The sequence below is a fragment of the Apaloderma vittatum genome, unplaced genomic scaffold, assembly GCF_000703405.1.
Source record: "Apaloderma vittatum isolate BGI_N311 unplaced genomic scaffold, ASM70340v1 scaffold23606, whole genome shotgun sequence".
Classification (NCBI taxonomy): Eukaryota; Metazoa; Chordata; class Aves; order Trogoniformes; family Trogonidae; genus Apaloderma; species Apaloderma vittatum.
Window position 1 is genome coordinate 6,585 of NW_009722613.1, and position 10,068 is coordinate 16,652.

The following is a 10,068-nucleotide window of genomic DNA, read 5'->3' on the forward strand; positions in this document are numbered from 1 at the left end:
CGGGGGAGTTGTTCGTGCCCCAACCCCCCCCTGCCACGATCGGGAGCTTTGATTTTGGCTGTTCTCCTTCCTTTTTTTTTTTTTGTTACCCTCGCACTGCTGTTAGTCTTGTGGGACAACACTAACTCAAAAGGAAGTAACAGGATGTTTCTTCTCAGGAGCTCAGCTTTGCTTGACAGCCAGCATGAAGGAGGGAGCAAGACAGGACAGAGCAAAGTAAATATTTTACAGCTTAGCAGCTGAACTCAAAGTTGAGGAGATTTGCTGTTGTCAGCAGTGTATTCTTGCACTCTCCAGCTGTACAAGATTCACTTACTTAGATCACTTCTTATTTCAGATGAAAAGAGACTCTGGATATTCCACCATGGCTGAGCAGCAGCAGCAGGTAAAAGCTCAAGGTTGTCTTTTAAACGAAATGTAATGCAGGTGCTTTGGAAGGCTGTGTGTGTTGAATCAAGTTCTAGGAGAACTGACAGACAGATCCACACTCTGATCACTTTAGCACTACTAGGGGCTCATCTCTTACCACTACAGCAGCATTTTTTACCTTCCAGTGGATCACGGATACAGCACCAAGGGCCCATTATCTTTGTTTGTGCAAGAGACCACAAGAGTGCCCTGTAGGCAGAAGCAGCGCCACCCGGCTGGGCCCAGTTCTCAAAGCAGTCCTGCTAAACAATCTCTTTTCCAGCTGATGTGCCCCATTCTCTTTACCTTGCAGGCAGCAACCCCGTTCTGCACTTAAGGGATTTGCCATTTTGTACAAGCCCTTTTAAGGGCAAGATCTCAAGCGATCCATGGATCAGAGTTTGGAAACTACTGTGCCGGAACTGTTGGCATGAAGAGAAACAGGGTGTTAGCACTTGGACTTGATGAACAAGATTTTTTTTTTTCTATGTAAACTTCCCTGCTTCTACAGCTCATGTAATTATACTGTGTGGGATTCATCATGTAATCACGTCATCACGTGCAATAAATACAGAGCCTCAAAACAAGACAGTTTCTTGTCAAAGGGCTTTTAAAATAGCTTAAGTGCTGAGCTTTAGCTACTCTCTGTCCTATCTCAAAGCAGGACACACACAGTGTCTGGTGAGTATGAGGAGTTACTAGTTTTTCCAACTCTCAGTTCTTCAGCTGGAAGGTGCTAAAGAATGTGAAATGCTATTTGGTCTAATTAAAAATTTTGACACTTGTAAGGCATCAGAGTTTTTCTTCGGTATGTTCTTTCTTCATCCCAGGAGAAACAAGGATAGAGTTCTGTTAAAAAGCTCTAGGCTTTTTATAGCTTTTGTAACTTTTTTTTTCCTAAAGAGTATGTAAACAGTGCTCCAGGGTCTAAAGATTAAGGAAGTCCTATCTCATGTCAGCATACACAAGGCATAACATGAATGCACTTGGAAATATGAAACTGCTAAGAGAGCAAATCTCCAGCCTGGAATCCAGCAGGCACTATCTGAGGCTGGGACGGATGCTTTTGCCAGTGCGGTACACCCAGCGATAACGCTGGCAACTGATTGCGTTGCTTCCAACACAGACCCACAGGGTTCACAGACATCACGCTGTAGGGCAAGGGTCCTTTAAATTACTTCCTCCCCAGTTGCTAGCTTGATCTAAAAAAAAAAAAAGAAATGATAAGAGCAAATGTTTGTTTCAATGAGGAAAATTTCAGTGTTAATGAGCAAAGTTCTATCCTGGGAGAGATAAATATTGCTGACAAGTACTGGGCAATGTTTAATGTTCTGTAGCTGTTACAGTATCTTAAAGAAGCTCTTAGCACCGAAAGCCGTGTAGAGAGGATTCCTCTATATTGCATTACCCTAAACACACCTGCATGCAACCTGTGTTAGTGAGCTGTCTCTCTTGTTTGTCCTGACAGGACAGCAACTATGAATCATGTTATTTTTACTCCAGTCTGTTTGTGCAGCACAACAATGCAGTTAAAAAACAGGAAGGATAGAGTAATGAACAAGACACTAGTTGGTTATTACACTCTATTATTTTAGAATTGCAGTGATTTTTTTAAAAAACCACTTATCCTGCAGATAAATATGATGCAGCTCCACCCAAGAAAACCCAAACTAAGATCGCTGAACCCCAGAACAATTCCAACTTGGGCAGCTCCCAAGACAGATAGTTAATTATACATTTGTTATCTATTTGCTAAAAAAACCCTTGGGTTTTAATATCTAAATGCTTAAATATATTGAATGCTGCTTTTTTAATATACTTATTCCTGTAGTCATCAGGTCTCACTGGTAATCTGATTCTCTTGCAGTTGCTTTGTATAATTAAAATCCTTACTGAATCATGCTAACGTCATAGCTGCCCCTATGCCGTACACAGGAATATTTCTTCGGTAGATAACATTCCTCTGACTGAGAGCAGGGATTTAGAGAATTTTATACTTTTGAGAAGCTGAATATTTTAGCTCCTTGTTAATGTGCAGTTGTTCTATACAGATGGTACCTATGGTACCTACTAGCCAAGTTGTACTGTCAGTACTAGATCCAGCTTGTACCTGTGATGGCCTAAAGGAAAGGATTACCAAGGAAAGGTAATATCCCGTGTTAAACCTCTGCTCTACTTGAAGGAAAAAAGTAAAGCTTCTGGGCACGTGGGCCTGGCTTCACAATCAGTCTTCAAAGCAAAGAGGAGAGTTGAGAGGAGTGGTTCTGGATTACCTGGAGCTGTTAATCGGATCATCTGAGCACGACAGTTCTTGACTGCAGAAAGAAAGCACACTGGGAGGGAGAAAATACTGAGCGAGGGAGGTGTTGAGATGGAGCACCGTTCCTTACCCCCAGGTCTTCCTTTCCTGCTGCTCCAGAGTTAGCCAGAAGCCCCTGACACCATAGTCCTCCAGGTATTGAGAAGCATGTCAAACAAAAACAAAGAGAGAAAATTCAGTGGTCCTTTCTCTCCCTTTGGTTATTCCAGAGAAATTTCAATGTTAGTGACGCTTCAGGTGTCTGTAAGCACGGCAGATGGATGTGCACATACTTCTCCCCACTTCAGTTACAGAAAATATCCCATAACAGCTTTGTTACTACATTCTTTGGAGAGTTTGCAAAACAAAAGGGGCCATCCTAGGACTGCCTTTACCTCTTGCATTTCAAATACAAAAAATGCTAGTGTAGAACATGACGACACATGCTTACTCTTGTTGCTTGCTCACAGGAAGAGAAGCTCTGGGGTGCCATGAAGATCAGTGCCAGTGTCCTTGGTACAGCCCTGCTCATAGTCACTGCCCTGGTGAACTCTGTTTCTTGGTAAGATTGTTTGAACCAAGGGGCTTGAGGAGAAACTTTTCTGTGGAGATGGGGAAAAAGGGACGATGAAGACATAGGCAACCACGGACACCTATTCCCGCAGGTACGTGCAGAGTATGTGGGACATTTTAGGCCATTTCTGGCAAACAACGTGGCTGAAGTTCTACTGCCTGTTTGAGGGAAAGGAGTCGACAATCTTCCTCCTCGGTGAGTTTTAGCAACTTTCCGCTGTAGGAGGAAGCACCCATGTACTGCCTCTAGAAGGGGGACATGGACATGCCCAAACTCACTAATCCTCCCACTGAAAAAGCATGCACAGGCTTGAAAGCCAGCCACATGTGATGTAGTGCAACTGGGCTGCCTTTGGAATGGTTCACCATTAGACCCCCTAGACAGATTGTATATTCGATCTTTTTGCTGCTGCTGAAATGTGAAGGCACTGATTCTGTGAGAACTGAATGACTCAGTAGAACTAAGTACTGAAAATTAAAGTAAAATTAGTGAATTTTACTTTTCCTATAGCACCTATAAAACTATTTTCCATGCTTAACAGCTGGCCAACAGGCCTGGTAAGGACGTTGCAAGATCCCAGGGATCAACTCATCCTTATCCTGACTCGTATTTAAAAATCACCCATGACAGAGGTCCTCAGACTCCCAAAAAAGCCCTTTCCTCACCTCAGTTATGGCAAGTTTCAACCTATGCGACATTTGTCTACTCTAACCTCCTCCCCATTGCCTAGATCTTACCTGGATGTCAGAACTTACCCATATTCAGTTTTAAAGCATCGCAGGGCATACACACCTGGCACGTCTTGGTCCCAGCAACATCCTCTGTATTTTGTTTCTAATTTAGCCGTAGGTCGCAGTTTATTCACACGTCTCTGCCCCTTCCTCACGCCACAGGGGCTGCATTGGTGCCTGGCCTTGCTTTCTGGTGCTTCAATGGAATCCTTATGGTGGCTGATGTAACAGGAAAGCCATCTTTCATTACTCGCTATCGCATTCAGCTGGGCAAGAATGATCCTGTAAGTATTTCTTACTCTGCCTCTTCTGCTGGCGAAGCACTCCCTGCAATCTCTTAGGCTAGGAGCGGGAAAAGAACCTGTTATGGTTTCCTCTTGCAGCCAGATAGGATTCGAGGAGAATCAAGCTGAGTCTTGTATACGCACTGCAGAAAAGGCGGCAGTTCTGGTAATTAAGGCTACCAATCAGATCTGGATTGACTGCTTGTTTAAAAGTTAATCCCAAAACTAATACAGAAACTGCCTACAAATCTCAGAACTCTTTATCCTTCCAACCCAAAGCTGCATTGCTTCTGACTGCGTGTCAAGTTCCCAACTTCTCTTTTGCAGGTGGACACAAAGAAATTGCGCCAAGCCATCTACACAGCGCTGTGCAATCAGTTCTTTATCTCCTTCCCCATGCTTCTGCCCATGTTCTACATCATGAAATGGTGGGGCAACACCTTCAGCAAGGATTTACCCACCTTCCGCTGGTTTCTTGTGGAGCTAATCATCTTTACCTTAATCGAGGAAATTCTCTTCTATTATACACACAGGTGAGCTAAGCACAGGAACAGGACTCCATGGGTTTCCTCCACGCCTTTAGGCTTATGTCTATCTCCTGCAACAGTCCCAGTGCCCGAAGCCTGGTATTTATATGGGAAGACTTACCAGGCCCTGAAATCCACACTTACAGCATGAGGCTTTGGTGCTACCAGTAGCTACAGTAAGCAAAAATGGGTAAAATTACAAAAGTGGAGTGGCTTAGAAGCTAAGAAAGAAACAAAACAGGTAAGTTTACATGAAAGCTATGATCCAGCACTCTTTTTAAAGAGAAGAACAAGATTAGCTATCCTGAAAGAAAAAGCTTCAGAGGTCAGTGACTGGTCTCCTTTCCACTTGTACGGCACCTGCGAAACAGGGCCTGGCTCCTGACACTGCAGATCTTCTAAGCACCGACACCAACATTAGAGCAAAAGAAAAAAGCCTGCAAAAGACCATGGAAAAGAAAGCAGAGCCTTCTCAGAAATATGTAGGTTTCCCTATTGGACAAATGCACACAAAAAACCCCATAAAAAGCCATTTCTTATGAAGCACCCACAGAAGCTAAAGTTCTGACTCTTAATAGTTGCCAATATGAAAAGTCAAAACGCTGAAAATCTAAAGTCAGTCTTCCCTGAAGTAGTACTCTCGGGTTTGAGCAAATGGGTCATTCAGGGACTTTGACTTGTGGGATTTATCTGGACTTAAGTTTAACATCAGCCAGTGGACACATCAATTGAGTGAGGCCTCAGTACTAGAGAGAGAAACCAGGAGTCCTACCGTCTTATTCCCAGCTGCTCCAAAATCTTCGTGTTAAAGAGGAGACACGAGGAGATCCACAGCAGAAATTCTGTTATGTTACTCTACGTTCGTTTCCTGTGGAGCTCAAACCCTTTCTCTGTTTTTCTCTACTTAGGGTTGTTCACCACCCGCTCCTGTATAAGCACATTCACAAGAAGCACCACGAATGGACAGCCCCCATCGGTGTGGTCTCCATTTATGCTCACCCAGTGGAACACATAGTAAGTGGATTCTCCCAGGGTCACCCTCCAGCTTCTGCACAGAGCGGGATATCCAAGGGATGAGGAGTAGTAAGAGAAGAACAGCAAATGCGCCCTTAGACTCTTCTTTCTCAGCATCGCCAAGAAGCAGCTTGGCTGCAGAAGGGTTGCAGTACCTGTTTATGCTGGGCTCCCTGAGCTTTAAGAGCACAGATCCATGGGCTTCCAACTGATAGGGAACTGACTGAAATGGTGCTGCCCTGAGCAGAGAGGGCTGAGAGCACAGCCGGTGCCTTTCAGCACAAGATGTGACACTTAGACAGCCTGGGTTAGTGCATGGATTCAGACTTCTGTCATGATTGTCATGCTGGTGGCTGGGATCAGTGTTTGCAGAGTATCTCCCAGCACTGCTCCAGCTGCAACTTCCCATGAAAATACAGCCCGCCTTCAGAAGAGTCCAGTTATAAGTACTTGTCTCCTGCTAACAGCAGTCCTGGGCTCCAGCATCAGCTTCCTGAATGTCCTTGACAGTCTTTGGGCAGCAGGAGGACTTTTTGTGTTCAAGAGTCCAGCTAAGCCTGACTGGTGCAGTGAGCACGGTCTGGGCAGAGACAGCCGTTCATGCCACTGCAGGGCACAGTGAATTGATGCGGCTGGGACCATCACATCATGGCCTTGAGTGCACGTGTCCCAGGCCATGCCCTTTCACGGCCAGGGTTCCCAAGAGCAGCTGCAGCATTATTCAAAGGTGAAGCTGAAATTCAGACCTCTGACTCCAGGGTGATTGACTGGAATCATACTGCCCTCACACCCCTGGTTTGATCTTGCGTTGTAACTTCTAATACAGGCTTAAGGAGCTTGGGCTGTGACTATGTTTTGCAGCAAGTAAAACTTGGTTAGGTCAGAGTAAATTCTTTCTTTGATGATTATGTAATCCTAGTAAGGTGTCTGCAAAGGGATCTTCCCTTTGCACTGTTTGCACAAAACTAACGTGAGGTATCACCTGGGTGAAACAATTCAGCTGCTAGAGGAGAGTCTGCTTGTTGTGGACCGATCAATGAGACAGAGTTTGCTTCTCATTTCTAGTTCTCCAACACGCTGCCTGTCATGACTGGCCCGATGGTCATGGGGTCTCATATTGTTTCGATCGCAGCATGGTTCTCTCTTGCTCTCGTAACAACCAGCATCTCACACTGCGGCTACCACCTGCCCCTCCTGCCGTCACCGGAGTTCCACGACTTCCACCACCTCAAGTAGGTCTGGGCACTGCTCAGCTTCCCCTTCCCCTCCTGCCTGCACCCTGGCGCTGATCACAGGCAAAGCTCCTTTCCGAGGGTCAAGGGGGTCTGTGTGACTCACACACAAGCAGAGAAGTCTACCCAGCTTGCCTGAGAGGAAGCTGAACAGCAGTTAAACACAGATCAGGATTTCAGAGGACTCCAGCCCACTGCCCACACAGCTGCCAGACACCTCACCGACGTCCACCCTCCTCCATCAGCTGCCTTGAAAAACGTTCTCCAAAGCACAAACACTGCAGCTGAGGCTGAGCACTTCAGGTTTCCAAAGATGACATGGGAGGAAAGCACACAGTGTCTGAAGCCGCAGGTATCACCTGGACTTTCTCCAGCACAAGCGCAGGGTCAGACAGTTCTCTGCAAGGCTCTTCCTAGAACCTTAGAAGACACTGCGTGTGATCTAAGATAAAGACAGATCAAGGGCAAGTCACATACATGAAATAAATTTGGAGGGAGCCTCTCTCTGTCCGTCTCCCATACACCGGGATTAGTAACACTGATCAGATAACACCCTACCCAAATGATTGCAATTAACTCTTCCTGGCAGACTTTCCCAGCCTCCTCCTACACTGGAGCAGTTTCAGCAGGTCACTTGGGGATACATACCACAGCAGTGGGAGAATTGTTACACCAAGTTCACAGACCTACTCCTGTGAACAGTTTGCCCCTCCTGCAGAAGCAGCTAACGTGGCACTTTCCATCAGTAGACAAATGCTGGTGCTGGTTCCCGTTATCAGTCCGTTCCTCCGAAGCTCAGCTTGTCCCAGGACGTAGATCACTGCAGAGCTGAGACACTCTGGGTGCTGGAACCACAGCAGCTCTGTGTCCTCTGGCAGCGGGGTTTTGGGAGCATGCAGACGTGGCAGCTCTGAGCTGCCCAGGAGAGGCGGCTGTTGTTCCGTGCCACCATTTCTGGGTAACAACGGCACCAGAGGGAAGTTGCAGGATGAGTTTCACCCAGGCTTCCTTAGAGCTGCGAGGGAGACTGCTGCAGTGGCTGTCTGGAAGGAGATGGAAACAGGAAAGGCCAAGTAACCTCAGTAACTTCCAGTGATGTTTATTCTGTTTGGTTTCCAGGTTCAACCAGTGCTATGGAGTCCTGGGAGTGCTGGATTATCTGCATGGAACAGATACAGTGTTCAGACAAAGCAAAGCCTACGAGAGACACAGGGTCCTCCTCAGCCTCACGCCGCTCTCGGAAAGCATCCCTGAGGTGCCCAAGAAGGCAGAGTGAACCCCACGGTCCTTGTAGAGCGAGGGACAATGACTTAATGCCAAATAGTATTTTAACTGGGAAACAAGTTATTGTTCACACATAAAAAAACCCAAAGCTAAACTTAAACATACTATTTGAAATGACTGCACTTTTGCTGTCTGTTATTTTCTACCCAAGACATAAAATAACCTGCTCTAGAAAGTTATTTTTATACGAAGTTTAGAAGGTGTTTTTTTTCCTTTATTACTTGCAGTGTTGTTTGGTTGCAGTGTTCTTTGGTTGTAGCTGCGTGCGCTTAAGTCAGATGTGTTCTAGGCCACACGGCTTAGCGGAGTTCCTGGGGAGTTCTCATTATTACGGTTTTAACACTTCCGGTTTCACAGGCTATGCCTTGGCCTTTCAGCAGCATTCCACAGAAATACCAGCAAGATCATCAAAACTACATGTGATTGGATTAAAACCACTATTTTTTCTGAGACTCAGAATACCAGGGATATAGGATGCAGCCCCATGGAAAGTCAGCAGGGCCACAGCTGGATTAAGGTCTGAATTAAGGGCTGTTGCATCCTAATCTCGGCTGCACAAATATTCTGCCAACACAGAGCAAGTTTTGCCCTCGTGGGACAGGCCAGCAGAGCTGGGAGCTGATGTGCTACACGGCAGAAACCCTGGTACAATCACCTCCACCTGCTGAGCCTCACCTCGCTCCCCACAAGCCAAAAGGTGGCACAAACCAACGCTCTTTACACTGATAAACTCGAGAGACTTTCTAAGGAAAGAGTCGCTGCTGTCCTGAGCTGTGTAGAGATCAGTGAAACTTTGTAAGAAAACGTCCAAGAAACAGCACCCAGACCTTTATGTGCATCCCCCACTACCTACACAACCAATACAGAGTCATGCTGCCCATTTTCCGCAGGATCTTTGTAACTCTCAATCCTGCCTGGAACCCTGGGACACAGATGACACCTGCCTCTCATGTCCTGGGCAAGTCCTGGCAGGTGACACACGGGGCTTCCCCGCCCTCAGTCCAGCGCTGCCCCTTGCCTCTCCCTCCTCCAGCCCCTACAACCACACCAGGATGAACCCAGCCCGCTCATCCGCCCACAGTTCCCTGGGGAGGGCAAGTCAGCAGAACAGAAAAACTAGGCTGCATTGTCTTTTGAAGTTTTTATTTTTATACATTTTTTTGTATTAAAAAGGAAAAAGCATAATTACCACAAATTACAAAGGACTAAAGCATTACTAGAATAATGAATCACATCAGCCTAGAAAGCAGATACTCTGAATAATATTAATGTTATAATACAAGCTCTCATTCAAGTATTTTACATTTTTCTCTTTTCCTTTTATATGTGATGATGATCCTAGCACATGGGTCAAAGATTATGTACTATCGACAGAAGATGGATCATGTACAGCGGGCCATATTAACAAGATTTTCCTCCCAAGTGATACATGGTCTGTGATGAGTCGTTTTAAAGTTTTCCTCTACGATAAATGCAGCTGAAGAAGGTTGCACACACTTTACTAGTTTTGGGAAACAGAAGGCTGAGGTTGGGACACACAAGGGCCAGCACGTCAAACCAGCACCCCTTTTGCTCCAGGTGAGCGAACGGGGCACCCTCGCCGGCACACAGCTCAGCGGGGATTTCTGAGCCGTGGATCCAAAGGTTTCTGACCCCAATGGGACCAGGGTGGGCTGGGAGAGCAGGAGGGGGAGCGAGGCTGCACCACGGAAGGC

At 46.2% G+C, this 10,068-nt stretch overlaps 1 protein-coding gene across 1 annotated transcript in view; it reads left to right on the plus strand.

Annotated features, from left to right (window-relative positions):
- The window catches only part of FAXDC2 (fatty acid hydroxylase domain containing 2), a 9,302-nt gene extending 858 nt beyond the window's left edge, over positions 1–8,444 (plus strand). Inside the window, exons 2-9 of the mRNA XM_009871828.1 lie at positions 338–385; positions 3,178–3,269; positions 3,373–3,476; positions 4,175–4,296; positions 4,624–4,829; positions 5,732–5,837; positions 6,903–7,069; positions 8,189–8,444. Of these exons, the coding sequence (XP_009870130.1) occupies positions 338–385; positions 3,178–3,269; positions 3,373–3,476; positions 4,175–4,296; positions 4,624–4,829; positions 5,732–5,837; positions 6,903–7,069; positions 8,189–8,345 (1,002 nt within the window). The 3' untranslated portion in view covers positions 8,346–8,444. The remainder of the gene's footprint in view (positions 1–337; positions 386–3,177; positions 3,270–3,372; positions 3,477–4,174; positions 4,297–4,623; positions 4,830–5,731; positions 5,838–6,902; positions 7,070–8,188) is intronic.
- Positions 8,445–10,068: the final 1,624 nt, after the last annotated feature.